Below are 19966 nucleotides of genomic sequence, written 5' to 3' on the forward strand. Positions count from 1 at the left end.
TGTATCTTATTAACTTTTGTCCTTCTCTCTCTGACATAACTCTGGCTAACCAGTGTTTTGACACACTTTAGTCACCCTGGGTATGGTGGCCACAACTTAAATTATAAAAACTCACCCCTGGAGCACACATGATGCCCCAAAAGATAGGAGAAGGACCCAGAGATCCTGCCAGGTTGAAGGTCAGCCACAGAGAGAGAGAGTCAGTGAGAGGGAGAGAGAGAGCGAGCCTGGCTAAACTCCTCCCACCAAAACAAAAGACTGTTACCAAGCACAATTCTCCAGTTACCACAATTCTACCACCTCTTAATTTTACTTTTACAAAAAGAAATACAACTTTATAAACTACTTATTTAAATTGTGTGTTTATGTGTCTATAGTATAACCTATTATATTGAGAAAAAATAGGTTTGACCCAGCTGCCTCTCAGTCATAAGGTTGATCAGTCCTTCTGACATTTAGAGCAAAGTCCCCATCAATTCAATATAATTAGGTATTTCAGAGTAACTGCTACTTATAAATACATGTTGGGTCCTATAGCCCCATAACACCCCCACCTCCAGACGAAGTCTCACAAAAGCTAGCCGTGTCCCTCAGGATACGGCTAGTAAAAAGTATATTGCTTAAGTCTGAAGGCGGTAAACAAGACTATTAGAAATGCTACATATTTCCTAGCACCATAACTACTCTTCACTTTACTGTTATTTACAACAGATTGCAGAATTTTATATAAAAGCATTTTAACCATACCCATATACTCAAGGGTGTAACTATTTACAATTTTAGTGACTTTTAAACAATACACATTACAATGCAAAATTTGCACACAATGCCCACTGTGAAAGCCCGCACCAACAGGCCTGTGCCTCTGCTATGGTAATCCAGCAAGCAACTGGTACTCCAGGGTGGCATCTTCCTGATCAGGAGACGAGAGTAGAGCCAAACCCAGAGCAGTCAGGTGTACACCAGGCAGGAACTTCACAAAACATGTCAAGGTGTCTCTCACTTGGTGGCCGAACCAAACAGTGAGACTTCCAGTCAACACTCACGATCCTTAACATGGTCAGGCACTTAAGCCCATCTTCCGAGGTCCCACTCCACACAGATCCTCCAAACTTATGAAGAGGAGGCTGACATAGAATATGGAGGGGTCCAGGGGACCACAAAGGCAAACCGTCGGGCCGTTTTGTATATAGAGCACACCAAGACACAACATCACGTACCTTCCTGAACGTCTCATGTTACCGAAGGTTGTCAACCACTGCCTCAACTCACATTTACGTACACCCTGACCCTCGTCACACTTTTGGCTCTGACTCGACCCCTTCACAGTCAGATGGCTGGTAGAGAGTACTCAGGCTCGCTGAGAGTTCACCACTGCAAAAACAAGGTCAGCACAAGACAAACACTATGTACAAAGTACGCACCATGCATCTACATGAAACATCTAGAGAGAGCATCAGCAACCACATTCTCTGAGCCTTTTATATATACAGTGGACCCCCGCATAACGATGGCATCACATAGCGATTTTTCCGCATAACGATTACTTTTATCGCAAAATTTTTGCCGCGCATACCGATTAAAAACCCGCTTACCGATTTTCGTCCGAGACGCGTCCAATGTGCCCTCAGCCAGCCTCACATGTGCCGCCCCGTCCCATTGTTTACCAGCCAGCCTCCGCGGTAACATCCAAGCATACACTCGGAATATTTCGTATTATTACAGTATTTTCGGTGCTGTTTCTGGAAAATAAGTGACCATGGGCCCCAAGAAAGCTTCTAGTGCCAACCCTGTGGTAAAAAGGGTGAGAATTAGTATGGAAATTAAGAAAGATTTTGAAGGGTTTGGGACTAACCCTGAGAAGCCTATGCCAGTTGTGGAATCCATTGTGCCTACTTCAAAGATTAAGGAAATGTGTGCACAGTGGGTTGAACTGCAAACCTTTATAGATGAAAATCACCCTGACACAGCTGTTGCAAGCCGTGCTGGTGACTATTTCAATGACAATGTTGTGGCCCATTTTAGACAAATCGTAAAGGAACGGGAGGTACAGAGCTCTATGGACAGATTTGTTGTGCGACAGAGGTCCAGTGACTCTCAAGCTGGTCCTAGTGGCATTAAAAGAAGAAGGGAAGTAACCCCGGAAAAGGACTTGCTACCTCAAGTCGTAATGGAAGGGGATTCCCCTTCTAAACAGTAAGAAGATAATGCTCTCCCCTCCTCCCATCCCATCAATCATCACCAGATCTTCAATAAAAGTAAGTGTCATTTAATTGTGCATGCCTTTTTCAGTTTGTGTGTATTAAAATTAACATTTCATGTGGTAAAAAAAAATTTTTTTCATACTTTTGGGCGTCTTGCACGGATTAATTTGATTTCCATTATTTCTTATGGGGAAAATTCATTCGCATAACGATTATTTCGCATAACGATGAGCCCTCTTGCACGGATTAAAATCGTTAACCGGGGGTCCACTGTATTTGACTTCCAAATTAAAAGGCTGTAGGAACAAAGCCCATTTTAAGAGTCTGATTTTAGTCACTATACACAGGAACAGGATGAAGAGATCCTGAGACATGTACAAATGCTGAATAGCCAGCCCCAAAATGAAAATTTTCTTTCCTGTGGTAAAATGTTGACATTTAAACTTAGAAGGTTGTTCATAGATAGTAACAGTTCTGCAACCTCTCGCAGTACAACAACAACACCAAAGACATCTCTTTGCACCCAGGTTGGATACATCAAGTTTACACAAACACCATCACGTTCCATCTCACACACAAATTTTAAACACACAATGAACACAATTTGCATTACACACATTAAAATGGTACTGGAACACAGGCCATGGAAATCACATCTTCCATGTTTTAGCTTATTTAAAATGTTTGCATCTTTTAGTGCATAAGTATCAATCTTTCTAATTCTGTAAACCTTAGTTGTTAAACGTACTCTGTGGTAGTCAGTGTTTATGCCCAGGGTGCCATCTAATTTGGGAACCATGAAGCATGGGAATGCCCACTGACTCTCACTAAGCACTACAAACTGGTGTTGGAAGAATTTCACTTCTTCCTCCATCTCCAATTTTTCATACAGATTTTTCCCACACAAAAATTGTTGAATTGGCTCAGTTTCCTTAACAATTTCCTCATGGAGTTTCAATTTTTCCCCATTACTGACATCCCAAACTTTTATAAAGTTCCAAGGTGGCTGAGCCAACTCTCCAACATTTTTCTCATTAAACCCAAGCATGCATTTCCCAAAATCTTTTACACACATGTTATTTCTTAAATACGCTTTTGGTATTTCATACAGATTATTGTTTTGCAGCCCTTTACATTCCATTAAAACATTGGTCTCTCTGAATTTTTGACATAACTTCAAACCCTTTAACCGGTTACTGTTTACACTATACTCATTCTTTTCTTGCTTGGGGATGTGGGTTTTATATCTAACCCCTGGGAACTTCCCCCACAACATGTTCAGCTCACAGCAACTTGCCATACAGACTTTCACATGAATTGGCTCCAGTATCAGCACTTCCTCTCCAGCCTCCAGAGTATCATGGTCCACATTATGGTCCCACATCATCATCCTGGTCTGGTTGATGGGCACGTTCACTGGTACCATCCACCTCATACGAGCCAAACAGTGTCTGAAACTGAGAAAAAGCTCCGAGGGGGGAGCATCACCATCCTCCCCAAGCCAATAGCTCAGAGATTCCAGAGTGCTTCCCCACTCAGCAAATACAAAGAAAGGGATCCTCTCATCCCAGTTGTTAGTATTGTCTATACCATAGGCTTGCATCATTGTCTTGAGGGCTTGATGTAATTTCTCTATTTCCCCTTGAGATGGAGGGTGATAGGCCATTGCAAAGTTAGGCTCTACTTTTAATTCCTTCAAAACATTTCTAAAAGACTTTGAGGTAAAGTTAGGCCCCTGGTCTTTTTGCACTGCTTGTGGAAAACCAACATGAAAAAAGAACTTCATCAAAGCCCTTAAGACTACATGAGCTGTTATCTTATGCAGAGGGACTGCTTCCAGGTACCTGGTAGTGGAGCAAATATTTGTGAGTAAATAATCATTTCCCAGTTTGGTCCTTGGGAATGGACCAAGTACATCTACTACCAGCTTGCTGAAGGGTTCACCTGGTGCTGAAATAGAATGAAGGGGAACAGGTTTAATACTTTGACTAGGTTTCCCTATAAACTGAGAGACATGATAGGTCTCAATATACTCTCTGACAGTCTCCCACAGCTGAGACCAGAAGAAATGCCTGGAAACCCTGGATACTGTTTTAGCAATACCTAGGTGTCCACCTAGAGGTGTGTCATGCACTAAGCTAAGAACATGGTTTCTATAAGGCTCAGGCACCACGACCTGGTGACAAAAACTTGGCTCTCCTTCTACTGGTACTGCAACCGAAGGTGCCTTCTTCATGAGTATACCTTTCCTGAAATAGAAGCATTTATTTAAACATAAAGATTCCTCCTCAGTCACAGCCGAGGCTCTGATCGACTTAAGTGTGTCATCACACCCCTGTGCAGCAATTAACTGCATCATAGTAGGCCCAATCTCCCTCACACTACTTCCTTGATCTCTGCACTGATTAGGCTCAACTTGGGTTGTGGTATCCTTTTCTTTAGTTGATTGCAGTTCAACCTCAGAAAATAGAGTTTCCAAACCTAAGTCCTCACCATCCTCATGAGAAATATAAGGATTACCCTTGGTATCCTGGTCACGAGACATACTTCTTGTGATGGCACCAACAGGGAAAAGGTCTGGCAGGGTCTCCCTAGCCTTCTTCTCCCAAACTTTGGGGCCTGGTTGCCCCCATACTAGTGGTTCTTCACTGTCTAACAAGCCCATCACATTATTCCCTAATAAGAGGTCGACCCCTTCGAAGGGAATTTCATCTGAGATACCTACAGGGAGATAGCCAACTTGGTATGTAGATTCTACCCATAATTTGTGTACCGGTGTCCTTATGGTTGAACCCGCAATACCCTTCAACAATATATCTACCCCAGTATAGGTATCCTTAGACTCTGGTAGCACTCCAGCACGTAGCAAAGAGTAGGTGCTACATCCATCTCTCAAGGACAATATGTTCTCAACTCTGCCTACATTCTTTTGCAAACCAACTGTGGACCTACTAGAAAATATACACATCCTGGGGTCTAGATCCAAAGGTTCCTCCTCACCTTGCCTTGAAGACCTAATGCAGGCAACTGGATGTATCTCTGCAGTTAGAGTCCTCTGGGGTGGTTCCTCCCTTTCCTGATCTCGCCGCCTTGACCAGCAAAACTTTTGTGTGTGTCCAGTTTTGTTACAGTAGTAACAGATAAAACTCTTAAAGGTATTTTTACCATTTGGTGTAGGACTGGTACTGTTTACTCGAGGACCTGAAAAATTATCTGATTGTCTAGGTAAACTTTGAACTCCAGCTGACTTACCTTTTCTTTCTATTTTAGAGGGTGCCTCAGCCTTCATTTGTCCCTGAAAATTCTTGTCCCACTTACCTTTATGACCATAGGACTTGGGATAAGATTTAGAACGAGTGGGGAAATTTTCAGGAGCATGACTGTTTTTACTTACCAATTCCCTGCGAGCCAAGAATCGGTCACCTAGATCCAGTGCTTCTGAAAGATTTTCTGGGTTTTTGTCCTCCAAATATTCTCTGAGGTCAACAGGGATTGTATTGTACAATTCCTCATGAACCATCAGATCTACTAATTTGTTATAGTCTTTATTAACTCCTTTAGAACAAACCCATTTCTTAAAAAGGAACAGTTTCTCAATCCCAAACTCGGTTAAGGTCTGCCCATCCTGAAATTTTTGATTCCTGAACTTTTGTCTATATTTCTCAGGTATCATTTGGTATGCAAGCAATACTTCCTCTTTAATCTTATCATAATCAGAAAAATCTTGCCCCTCCAGAGTCTCTACTCTCTGGAATCCTTTACCCACAAGTTGTGTGCGAACTAGGGTAGCCCACTTCTGCTTGGGCCATCCTTGCTCCAAAGCAGTCTTCTCAAAAAAAGAAAAATATCTATCTGGGTCACTCTCTGTAAACTTAGGGACAAAATTTGCAGCTTTAGTTATGTTAAAGTACTGCTCAGGCTCTGGTTCTGAACCTCCTAATCTTTGACGTTCTTCCTCCTTAGCTTTCATTAATTTCATTTCAGCCTCTAGTACAGCTAATTTCAGTCTCATTCTCTCCATTTCCATATCCCCTGGAGTAGGTGATCCCTCATGTTCACTGTTAACAGGCATGTTTACTGATGAATTATTACCTTCTTCCCTGAAGCCTAAAAAATCTGAAGACTCATCTTCTGACATAGTTTTATCTTTAAACACTTGCTTCCCTCTTACAGTATCAGTGGACAAAGTTTTCCCACAGGCACATAAAATAACACAAATTGAATGTAAACTATGCACATAGCACTTACCATAACCACAACAAAAATGTGTTACTCCCTTTCCCCCACCTTAGGAGAAAAACAACCTGTAAACTAATATATGAAAACAACACTTCCACTGACACCACCTTGGTAAATCTTCTACCAGAAACATGCAACTGTTATTACCCCATACCAGCACATATAGTTCAAAGAATGTTTTGAGTTATTTTAGCAGTCAAATAACTCTCCCGGTCAAGCTCCCATAACAATTACTGAAGTCAGAGGCCTGGCCACGCAAAAATATTAGTTTTCTCTTGCGATGAGGAACAACCAACCGTGAGTCACGAGTGCCCACACCAGAGGTAGAAGGTTGAGGATCGATATCCTGGTCATTCTTTTCGGTCACTAACTGATCAAAGCCGTAGAATTCGTCTTCATTTCCACTTCCATCAGTGTCAGAACTATCAGATAGGAAGAGGAGAGTCCCAATTTTCTGGGGAGTGAGAGCTGACTTGCGACAAGGCATGGTGAACAAGGGTAACTGAGCCGGCGTTCCCACAATGCTATGCGGGCGCCTAGATTTTTTGTTTATGGCGCACACCCACCATGCAGACCCGTTGTCTCACATGTAGGCCTATGAGCGTTTTCGCGCTAAATTTGACGGCGCTAGAATTTTGGCGTAGATCTACGGTTTGGACACTCAACATAAAGCCGTTGATCTACGGGACGGACCCTGAAAGGGTTAAATAAACACTTTACTACTTTACTTTTTCAGCCAGTCATGTAGTAGGGAGATACAAAAATATTATTATTATATTCAGGGGAAACACTCTGCTAAGAAAGCTAATCAGCACTGCCTGCCAGAGGTGGCAGAGAGGCAGATGTGGGCATATGAAGGGTAAGAAAAATAATCAACAGCATTGGTTGGTTAAGAAATGCTTTGCAGACAAGGGCAAGAGGGCAGGTTACATTGTTTTCTTCCAAATTGAAGAAGCAAGTCTTCATATAAGCCTGGCCCAGGTAAGCTGTGAGGATAGAAATACCCTTGAAACAGGTAACAGGTGTATGACAGAGTGCCAGGATGTTTTGAAGAAATGGGACAAATGTTTCAAGATATTTTTTCTAAAAGAAGTATGTACTATAGCTAAAACTAAATGTGTCTGTACATGTTTCAATAGTTACAACATTTTAATCACACACAATAACAGCACCAACCTTTTAAAAAATTACAGTACAGTGATACCTCTAATTTCGTGATTCTCTATTTTCGTGAATTTTGATTATCGGCAACTTTTTTCGTCAAAAATAGCCTCTATTTTCGTGACTTCCCTCTAAATTCGGCTGTCATACGAAACATGTCACAATGGATGTGTGCACACAAAGCCTCCCACACACCATTCAGAGTCAGTCTGGCACTTTTTCTTGGCAAGTGACCATCACCCCACGTGTTCATATGTAATAATCCATTGTTTTTTGTGCTTGCAAGTGCTAAATAAGCCACCATGGGCCCAAAGAAAGCTCCTAGTGCCAGTGTTCTTATTGAAGGGTTTGGGGCTTACCCTGTCGACCCTACACCTGTTGTGGAATCTATTGTGGGATTGGAGAATTCCATGGGGTTGGATGTGAGTGGCGAGGATGTGGAAGAGTTGGTGGAGGACCACGGGGAAGAGCTAACCACTGAAGAGCTGCAAGACCTTCATCAGCAACATCAACAGACCACAGCTGAGGAAATTGTTTCAGAGGAGGAGGAAGAGAGAGGGAAGAAGGTGCCTTCTTCAGTGATTAAGTACATTTGTGCAAAGTGAAGTGAGGTGCAAACATTTGTGGAGGAACATCACCCTAACAAAGCTGTTGTAGGCTGTGTCTGTGACATGTTCAATGCCTTGTCCCATTTTAGCAAATCTTAAAGAGGTACCAGAAACAGAGCTCTATGGAAATATTTTTAGTGGAACAGGTGTCCAGTGACTCTCAAGCTGGTCTTAGTGCCATTAGAAAACAAAGAGAAGAAGTAACCCTGGATAAGGACTCGGTACCCAAAGTCTTTATGGAAGGGGATTCCCCTTCCAAACAATAGTAACTTCTCCTCCTTCCCTCCTCCCGTGTTCCATACACCAGCAAGAGTCTTCAATAAAGGTACGTGTGATGTTAAATGTTCATTTACAGCAGGGCCCCGCTTTACGGCGTTTCGCTTTACGGCGTTCCGCTAATACGGACATTTCAAATTATGACCAAAACTCGCTATACGGCTCCCCCCACCTGTCTTTCTAATACAGTCACAGCGGCCCACCGAGTTTGTTTACATTCTCCCTGAGCACATCTCCTTATTATGTCTGGAAACTTTCCAAAATTTCAAGTGTTTAAAAGTTATTGTATATTTTATATGTATTGTACTTGATAATTAAACTTATGTACACCTGTACCTAAATAAACTTACACACTGTGCTGGCATGTAGGTACACATTAAAATCACTAAGAGTCTCTCTACTCTTGATGCAATAATAATAATAATAATAATAATAATAATAATAATAATAATAGTAATAATAATAATAATCTCTTGGGCGCATTAATGTCGCGTATTACGTTAATATAGACATTTCCCTTAATCTATGATATTTTTTTCAAAATTATATAAGAAACACATTATGTAACACACAAACATGATACATGCACCCACAGTATAAAAATTTATACAAATATATATGAGATGTTTACCAAACGGTTTGTAGAAGTGTCGGAAGAATTACGTTTTCTCTAGCCCGTCACCTGTTACTAGGGATAACTGTAGAAAAATATTCCTTTCGTATGCCTTCACTTTATAGCTATAATTCTGTACTAACTTGTACACAGTGTAAGAGTATTTGTTTTGTGATTTAATTATTATAATAATAATAAAAATATTATAAGGTAAAAGTTTCATAAACTCTTACAAATGTACATGAATGAACTAAAACTGGACACGTATTAATACCGTCTATTTCTCCTGACCGAGTGATCGTCCACAACCTGTTCAGTTTGTTTGTTTACGCTGTCTGAGCTCGGTATATCATTAAATGTTGTATATTACGTTAATATACACATTTTCATTAATCCATCCGTGATATTTTTTTCAAAATTATATAATAAACACGATACATAACATAAATACATAACAACATATGTGTAGAGAACCTAGGATAACCCAAAAAAGTCAGGGTGACTTACTTCCATTGCCTTCACTCAGAGCATCATTTCTTCTCAAAATGATGTTACATGAGAATGGGAGTGTTCTTCTTTATTTATTCTACCGTATCAATGTAGAGACAACCTGTACACAATGTAACTTGTACACAAACCAGACGTGTACACTGTTTACAAAACTTACCTTCGCCTGGTTTGTTTACATAACTCTGCGCCTGTCCTCTCTCATGCACTCATTCTTTCTCTCTGGTATGGTAGCCTGGCTGACTACCATACATACCACACTTGATTTTTTACAATAAATACTACTCATCTCACCCTATATTTTAAGGTAAGTAATGAGTGAACTTTATATACATTTTATCGCTCTGGGATGCTTAAATATCATAGAATAGTATGTGTGGGTGGGGTGGCCTGGTATGGTAGCCTGGCTGACTACCATACATACCACACTTGATTTCTTACAATAAATACTACTTGTCTCACCCTAGATTAAGACTATAAATATTTTAAGGTAAGTAATGAGTGCACTATGTGTGTATTGTACTTTTTTATTGTTTTTTGATGCCTGGTTCTATTGCTAACATAATATATGTTAGTGTAAACTTGTTATCTAGTGTTTGTATGCATTTGTAAGTGGAAAAAAAGGGTGTTCCACTTTACGGCGGTTTCCGCTTTACGGCGGTAGCCTGGAACCTAACCCGCCGTATAAGTGGGGCCCTCCTGTATTCATTTTATTATTACTTTATATTTATTTGTCATTCTTTTCTGTATGTAAGTCTATATTTAATCCCTAAAAAATGTATTATTTGTTAATACTTTTGGGTGTCTGGAACGGATTAATTGGATTTACATTATTTCTTTAGGGGAAAATGGGTTCGATTTTTGTGAATTTCAACTTTTGGCAGACTCTCTGGAACGGATTAATCATGAAATTAGAGGGGTCCACTGTACTCTACTTCTTTTTTGTTTGAGTGCAAAAGTACACTACTAGCTACTAGTTACTACTTGTCACTGTATCTCCTGCTTTTAAATTGAAATATCTACAAATTGCATTATTATAAGTAAAACACATAGGGAACAGTAGGGCATCTTTATTCCGAAATGTTTCGCCTACACAGTAGGTCTTGTTAGGTAAGACACATATGCAACAGTTAGGTATCTTTATTATGAAACGTTTCGCCTACACAGTAGGCTTCTTCAGTCAAGTACAGAAAAGTTGATAGAAGCAGAAGATACTTGAAGACGATGTAATCAGTCCATCACCCTTAAAGTTTTGAGGTGGTCAGTCCCTCAGTCTGGAGAAGAGCATTGTTCCATAGTATGAAACAATATGGAGAAGAAGTGACAGGATGGAGCTTTTTATAGCGCCAAGAGGTGAGACGTAGGCCACTAGGAGAGGTAAGAACTCAGATGTTGAGAGGTCAGGTCCCTCTCAAATCCAGCCCCTCTCACTAGTGGAAGTTGTCGAAGTTGATTGCAGGTCTGTACCAAGATACCCTTGTGTTGCAGTGTCTGACAGATTGAACATTAAAATGGTATAAAATACCGACAGGTTGTTAGGTAAGACACATATGCAACAGTTAGGTATCTTTATTATGAAACGTTTCGCCTACACAGTAGGCTTCTTCAGTCAAGTACAGAAAAGTTGATAGAAGCAGAAGATACTTGAAGACGATGTAATCAGTCCATCACCCTTAAAGTTTTGAGGTGGTCAGTCCCTCAGTCTGGAGAAGAGCATTGTTCCATAGTATGAAACAATATGGAGAAGAAGTGACAGGATGGAGCTTTTTATAGCGCCAAGAGGTGAGACGTAGGTACAGACCTGCAATCAACTTCGACAACTTCCACTAGTGAGAGGGGCTGGATTTGAGAGGGACCTGACCTCTCAACATCTGAGTTCTTACCTCTCCTAGTGGCCTACGTCTCACCTCTTGGCGCTATAAAAAGCTCCATCCTGTCACTTCTTCTCCATATTGTTTCATACTATGGAACAATGCTCTTCTCCAGACTGAGGGACTGACCACCTCAAAACTTTAAGGGTGATGGACTGATTACATCGTCTTCAAGTATCTTCTGCTTCTATCAACTTTTCTGTACTTGACTGAAGAAGCCTACTGTGTAGGCGAAACGTTTCATAATAAAGATACCTAACTGTTGCATATGTGTCTTACCTAACAACCTGTCGGTATTTTATACCATTTTAATGTTCAAACAGTAGGTCTTCTTCAGTCGAGTACAGAAAGTAGGCAGGAGCAGTAGAGACGTGAAGACAATGTAATCAGTCCATCACCCTTAAAGATGTAGATTTGAGGCTGTCAGTCCCTCAGCCTGGAGAAGAGTTCTGTTCCATAGTCTGAAATGACGTGAAGATCAAGTGACAGTGTAGAGACTTATATACTGTCGGAAGGAGAAGTGTAGAGTAGTAGAGGAAAGAATGTAATCACGTAGAGGTCACATCCCTCTCAGATTCAACCATTCTCACTTGAAAATGTTGTCCAAGGTGTTTTCTCTTATGCACCAAGGGTGATGGACTGATTATAATGTCTTCACATCTCTACTGCTACTATCTACTTTTTGTACTCAATTGAAGAAGCCTACTGTGTAGGTGAAACATTTTGGAATAAAGATGCCTAAATGTTGCCTATGTGTCTTACCAACCTGTTGGTATTTTATACCATTTTGATATTCACTGCATTATTATAAATTCCTATACATTTTCCTGCTTTATCTTTGTAGGCATCATAGTGACAGCGTCGCAACGGGCTGACAGCAGCTACAGCTACAACACAGTAACTGTCGTCTTTTTAACAGAGGCCACCAAGCTCCTCTCCTCCATTGTCATATTTCTTAAAGAGTAAGTTTCAGTATCAATTTTTTTTTAATTTATGTAATATTGTTACACTTTTTATTTTGTACATTTTGTAATTTGTTGATGGATTTGCAAAATTTTATTTTAAAATAAGCTTGTTTAGAATTTTGTTTATTGATTTTCTACAGTGATAAAAATATAAATACTGTATGTAAGATAAATGCTTCAAATCATGCTTAAATATAAGAATGTGCATTGAAGGCAAGTACATACATGTATTTTCATAATTATAGAACTTTTTCCTAATGATTCTACATATTTAGATTATGTATTATTTTAATTCACATATTCATGTAGGCAGGGTAGGGGTCATCCTAGGAAACGTTGGAGGGAGCGGGTAGAGGAGGTTTTGTGTGCTAGGGGTTTGGACTTTCCAGCAAGCATGAGTGAGCATGTTAGATAGGAGTGAGTAGAGGTGAATGGTTTTTATGACTTGACATGCTGTTGGAGTGTGAGCATGGTAACATTTATGAAGGGATTCAGGGAAGCCAGTTATCCAGAACTGAGTCCTTGGAGGTGAGAAATACACTGCCTGAAGGAGAGTGTTGATATGTTGCAGTTGTTTTTTCTTTAACTGTAGTGTTGGCACACCTCTAGCAAGACAGTGATGGAGTGAATGATGATGAAAGTGTTTCTTCTTTTTTGGGTCACTAACTTGGTGGGAAGCGGCAGCGGCTGCTGCTGCTGCTGTTACTACTGCTAATGATGCTAATGCTGACTCACGAAATCGTAATGACACGATTGCAAACAAACCATACCACGGACGGGGATAGAACCCGTGATCAGAGAGTCTCAAAACTCCAGACCTTGCATTCAGGGCTCTCTTCATTCTTGATAATTCCCATACTCATCCACAAGCTTTGCTGGATGTAACCTCACATGTAAAAGTTAGCCACTGGGCCAGCTAGCCACAATAAGATTCATCCAGCTAGGTATATTTCTACACCATAGGAAGGTTAGCATAGGCACCACTGTGACCACAAATGCAAGTTTTTACAGATGAATCTCCAGCTAACGTGGCCGTGACGAACTCTAGCTCAAGTCCTTAATCTTATTTTGACTAGCTGGCCCAGTAGCTAACGTGACGGTCTGGAGTTTTGAGACTCTCTGATCGTGGGTTCTATCCCCGTCTGTGGTATGGTTTGTTTGCAATTGTGTCATTATGATTTCGCGAATCATGTTAACGGCTTTGAGGGGACTTAAGCTAGAGTTCATCACGGACACGCTAGCTGGAGATCCGTCTGTAAAAACTTGCATTTGCAGTCACAGTGGTGCCTATGCTAACCTCCCTATGATGTAGAAATATACCTAGTTGGACGAATCTTATTGTGGCTAGCTGGCCAGTGGCTAACGTGAGGGTCTGGAGTTTTAAGACTCTCTGATTGTGGGTTCTATCCCCGTCCGTAGTATGTTTTTTTTTATGCTAATGCTGCTGTGGCTAATGCTGCTGTGGCTAATGCTGCTACTGCTAATGCTGCTGCTGCTTATGCTAACACTGCTGCTGCTAATGCTGCTGTTGCTGCTAATGCTTCTGCTGCTGTTGATAATGCTGCTGCTGATAATGCTGCTGCTGCTAATGCTGCTGCTGTTGCTGCTGCTTGCTGCTGCTAATGCTAATATTGCTGCTGCTAATGCTAATATTGCTGCTGCTAATGCTTATGCTGCTGCTAATGCTTATGCTGCTGTTAATGCTAATGCTTCTACTGCTAATGCTGCTACTGCTGCTGCTAATGCTGCTGCTGCTAATGCTAATGCTGCTAATGCTGCTGCTGCTAATGCTGCTGCTGCTGCTGCTGCTAATGCTAATGCTGCTGCTAATGCTGCTGCTGCTAATGCTGCTAATGCTGCTAATACTGCTGCTAATACTGCTGCTAATACTGCTGCTAATACTGCTGATACTACTGCTGATACTACTGCTGATACTACTGCTGATACTACTGATGATACTACTGATGATACTACTGATGATACTACTGATGATACTACTGATGATACTACTGATGATACTACTGCTGATACTACTGATGATACTACTGATGATACTACTGATTCTACTGATACTAATGATGCTACTGCTGATACTACTGATACTACTGCTGATACTACTGCTGATACTACTACTGATACTACTGATGATACTACTGATGATACTACTGATACTACTGATTACTGCTGCTGCTGCTAATGCTGCTGCTGCTGCTGCTGCTAGTGCTGCTGCTAGTGCTGCTGCTAGTGCTGCTGCTAGTGCTGCTGCTAATGCTGCTGCTGGTGCTGCTGCTAGTGCTGCTGCTAGTGCTGCTGCTAATGTTGCTGCTAGTGCTGCTGCTAATGCTGCTGCTAGTGCTGCTGCTAGTGCTGCTGCTAGTGCTGCTGCTAGTGCTGCTGCTAGTGCTGCTGCTAGTGCTGCTGCTAGTGCTGCTGCTAGTGCTGCTGCTAGTGCTGCTGCTAGTGCTGCTGCTAGTGCTGCTGCTAGTGCTGCTGCTAATGTTGCTGCTAGTGCTGCTACTAGTGCTGCTGCTAATGCTGCTACTAGTGCTGTTACTAGTGCTGCTACAAGTGCTGCTACTAGTGCTGCTACAAGTGCTGCTACTAATGCTGCTACTAGTGCTGCTGCTAATGCTGCTACTAGTGCTGCTACTAGTGCTGCTACAAGTGCTGCTACTAGTGCTGCTACTAGTGCTGCTACTAGTGCTGCTACTAATGCTGCTACTAGTGCTGCTACAAGTGCTGCTACTAGTGCTGCTACTAATGTTGCTGCTAGTGCTGCTGCTAATGCTGCTGCTAGTGCTGCTGCTAGTGCTGCGGGTGCTGCTGCTGCTGGTGTTGCTGCTGGTGCTGCTGCTGTTGCTGCTAATCTACTACTACTACTAATCTACTACTACTACTACTAATCTACTACTACTACTACTAATCTACTACTACTAATCTTCTACTACTAATCTTCTAATCTTCTTCTACTAATCTTCTACTACTAATCTTCTACTACTAATCTTCTACTACTAATCTTCTACTACTAATCTTCTACTACCAATCTTCTACTACTAATCTTCTACTACTAATCTTCTACTACTACTACTACTACTACTACTACTGTACTAATAATACTAATACTACTTATACTGTACTGATCATACTAATGATACTAATACTGCTAATAATGATAATGAAAGATGAGGCAAAACATAGATATAGTGAGGGGAAAAAATGAGATGCATTGAGGCATCTGTGGACAAAGAAAATTATCCATAGAGGGAAAAAAAGGGGAATTTATGAGAGAATAGTGGCACCAATACACTTACATGGGTGTGAAGCATGGGTTGTGTTGTAAATGTTGCAGCTAGGAAGAATGGAGGCAGTGGAGATGTCATGTCTGAGGGCAACATGTGGTATAAATACTATGCAGAGAATTTGTAGTTTGGAGATTAGAGGTGGTTCAGATGTTTTGAAAGGATGAAACAAAATAGGATGGCTTGGAGGGCATATAAATCTGAAGTGGGGGAGAAGGTGGGGTAGAGGTCACCTAAGAAAAGGTTGGAGGGTAGGGGTAAAGAATGTTTTGTATGCTAGGGGCCTGGACATCCAGTAGGTTGGTGTGAGATTGGTGTTAGATTGGAGTGGAGACAATGGTTTTTATAACTTGACGTCCTGTTGAAGTGTGAGTAAGGTAACATTTATGAAGGAATTCAGGGAAATTAGTTAGTCAGATTTGAGTTCTGGAGGTTGGAAGTACAGTGTCTGCACTCTGAAGGAGGGGTAGGGATAATTGCAGTTTTGAACTGTAGTATTGGCATGCCTTTGGCAAGACAGTAATGGAGTGAGTAATAGTGAAAGTGTTTCTTCTTTTTCAGGCCCTTCTACCTTGGAGGGAAATGGCTGATATTAAAAAATAATGATAATATAGAGAGAATTCATCCTGATGAAATTAAGCGATAATGTGGGGTTAGCAAAGGGTATTACAGTTCAGAGAACTGGAGAAGTTGAGGTGGTTTGTGCATGTAGAGAGGAAAAATAGAGATAGGATGACATATAATGGTGTATATATCTGTGGTGGTGAGTAGCAGGGGAAGAGGTCATCCTAGGAGCAGTTAGTGGCTGGGGTTAAAAAGACTTTCAGGTTTGTATGAATATGTTAGATGGGAGTGAATGGAGACAAGTGTGTTTTAACCCTTTGAGGGTCGAGAGGCCCTCTCCGAAACTCGTTCTCAGGGTCGGCCAAATTTAAAAAAAAAAAAAAATTATTTTCTCTTATGAAAAGATAGAGAATCTTTTCCCGATCATAAAGATACCAAAAGTTTGAAATTTGATAGAAAACTTACGGAATTATGCTCTCGCAAAGTTAGCGGTCTCGGCGATGTTTACGCATCGGCGATTTTGTCCACTTTGAGCCCCATTTTCGGCCAATTTCACTGTACTAGTCGACAAAAAACATGAATATTTCGCTAGAACTCCATTTTTTCTATCGAATGGGTGCAAGAAACCACTCATTTATGAAATTCAACTATCCAGTACAGTGGTCAGAATTTAGCAATTTTGCCAATTTCACACAAATTTCAAAAGATGCCAATTTCCGAATAGGGTCCAGAATAAACATGAAAGACATTCCTGGCACTAAAATGACATTTCCTCTAGTCATTAGTCATGTCTCTAGGCCCCTCTTATATTCTTTTGCTTTCCACTTTGAATTTTTATTTTCACAAAAAATATAAGATTTACTGTTATGTAGACTACTGCATTAGTGTAAAAAATGGTATAAATATCATTGGGGCACTTGTGAAAGAATATTAGACTCACCAGTTTACGTGTATTGCACGCTTGGCACGATTTGTTTACTTTTGAAGTTTGGTAAAAATCAAACATTTCTGCTACTTTGAGCTCAATTTCAAGGCACCTTTCTTTGTAAAACCAGTCAAAATCATCTCAATTTCTGTAATATGTCTTCCATTCTATAAAATGAGACCAAGAAAACTAGAATACAACAATAAATACCATACGAAAATACACTGCAAAGTCGCTGATTTATTAAAAAAAAAATGGTCAAAGTTTTTTTTTTCTCATTATGCACTGTGTGCTGCAGGATTTTTTTTAGACTGTGCACACTGACCACATAGACCCATTCTTTCATATGAAGGCCTACCAGCTTTCTCCCACTAGATTTGAGGCCGCTAGAATTTATGAGTACTAGTACGTCAAAAACCCCTACGCGTAAGACGTACTAGTACGACGAAAACCCTCAAAGGGTTAATGGACATTCTTTTGGAGTGCAGACAAGGTAACTTTCATGAAGGGATTCAAGAAAACAGGTTAACAGGCCTGAGTCCTGGAGGGGGAAAGGGCAGTGCCTGCACTCTGATTGAGGAATAGAGATGTTGCAGTCAGAGGGTTAATCTGAATTGTCATCTCAGAACACTTGGTAAGACAGTGATTGAATGAATGGTGGTTAATGTGTTTCCTTTTTTGGGCCATCTTACCTTGGTGGGGAAATGGACATAGAGGTAAAAAAGATAAAAAATACATAATAAACAAGTTTTATTTCATTTTATATGTACCACTCTCTCACATCTTACACATTGTCATTTTCAAGTTGATTCACTAGAAGCACACATTATGTTTAGTATTTATTTTTTTTAACCCTTTCAGGGTCCGTCCTGTAGATCTACGGCTTCACGTTGAGTGTCCAAACCATAGATCTACGCCAAAATTCTAGCGCCGTCAAATTTAGCACGAAAGCGATCATAGGCCTACATGTGAGAGAATGGGTCTGCGTGGTGGGTGTGCACCATAAACAAAAAATCTAGGCTCCCGCATAGCATTGTGGGAATGCCGGCTCAGTTACCCTTGTTCACCATGCCTCGTCGCAAGTCAGCTCTCACTCCACGGAAAATTGGGACTCTCCTCTTCCTATCTGATAGTTCTGACACTGATGGAAGTGGAAATGAAGACGAATTATTTGGCTTTGATCAGTTAGTGACCGAAAGGAATGACCAGGATATCGATAATAGTGCAGAAAACCCTGAAGATCCTCAACCTTCTACCTCTGGTGTGGGCACTCGTCAGTCACGTTCAGTTGTACCTCAACGCAAGAGAAAACTAATATTTTCGCGTGGCCAGGCCTCTGACTTCAGTAATGATGATGATGATAGTGACGTGGATTGTGATTTTATTGCTTTTGACGATCATTCGAGTAGTGATAGTGAGGAATCATATTCACCAGTGAAGCGTTGGTATGTTTGCCGCCGCATGCGCTTAGGTAGTGTACCCTATGCTGTGCCCAGGGGACAGAGTACATCCCGGAGTACATCCCGTGGCCCTACACCAGGTTTAGATAGTGATAGTGAGGATGATATGGCTACACTTGGCATGGATAGACCACAGGCATCAGCAGATGGTGGTAGTGGTGATGGTAGTGGCACCGCCATGCATGACTCACCAGCCCAGGCTGGGACCCACGCTGCTGACTCCTCAGTTCAAGGACAAAGCAGAGCGTCAGCCACCAGCCCACCACAACCACAACCACCCGCACAACCAGCCTATGATGTCCAGTATCCACCAGCAAACCGTATCTGGGATTGGCAGCAAAATCCCAATTTTGTTCCCAAGCCCCACCACTTTGATGACTCTCAAAGTGGAATTCTACCTACTTGTCCCTTGGAACCACCGCCAATGAACTGGAATTCTTTGAATTATTCTTTGACCAGCCATTGATGGAAACTATTGTCAGGGAAAGTAATAAGTATTTTGAGTACACCATGGCAAATACGATCATATCACCACAGTCAAGACTACACCGGTGGAAAGAGACGCCTGTTGCAGAAATGTATTTGCTTTTTGCAACATTAATGCTTATGCCTCATGTCTATAAGCATAATATAAAAGCATACTGGTCCACAGATCGGCTAATTTCTACCCCGGTCTTCAGTGGAATCATCCCAGTGAACTGGTTTATCTTACTGTTACGTATGTTGCACTTCTCTGACAAAACCAGGCCTGACAGAAGTGACAGGTTATACAAGATTAGAAATGTTTTTATGTATCTCAAACAAAAGTTCAGTATATAGTTTTATCCATTCAAGAATCTTGTAATTGACGAGTCTTTGATTTTGTTCAAAGGTAGACTGTCATTCAAGCAGTATATACCGAGCAAGAGGAAATGCTTTGGTATAAAACTGTTTGTACTCTGTGACTGTGACAGTGGCCTGGTGTTGGATATTGTTGTATACACGGGAAGTAAAACATTGAAAGATACCAAGATGTTATTGGGTATCTCAGATGACGTAGTGAGAAACATGATGGCACCTTATCTTGGTAAGGGGCATACATTATATACCGATAACTGGTACACAAGCCCATTACTCAGTGATTTCTTGCGAGTGAACAAGACAGATGTGTGTGGCACAGTGCGTTCTAATCGTAAACATATGCCCAGGCTCAACGCAGGTGCTCGTGGTGATGACGTGCAGGTGTTTACTGCCAATGACATCATGGCATTACGGTGGCTTGACAAACGAGATGT

General features: G+C 41.1%; 1 protein-coding gene across 4 annotated transcripts in view; it reads left to right on the plus strand.

Moving 5' to 3' along the window:
• The window catches only part of senju (UDP-galactose transporter senju), a 344839-nt gene that overhangs the window by 22908 nt on the left and 301965 nt on the right, over positions 1-19966 (plus strand). For all 4 annotated transcript variants that reach the window (XM_070092211.1, XM_070092210.1, XM_070092212.1 and 1 more), the window contains exon 2: positions 12324-12441. In XM_070092211.1, the coding sequence (XP_069948312.1) occupies positions 12324-12441 (118 nt within the window). The remainder of the gene's footprint in view (positions 1-12323; positions 12442-19966) is intronic.

The sequence above is a fragment of the Cherax quadricarinatus genome, chromosome 38 (genome assembly GCF_038502225.1).
Source record: "Cherax quadricarinatus isolate ZL_2023a chromosome 38, ASM3850222v1, whole genome shotgun sequence".
NCBI classification, from domain to species: Eukaryota; Metazoa; Arthropoda; class Malacostraca; order Decapoda; family Parastacidae; genus Cherax; species Cherax quadricarinatus.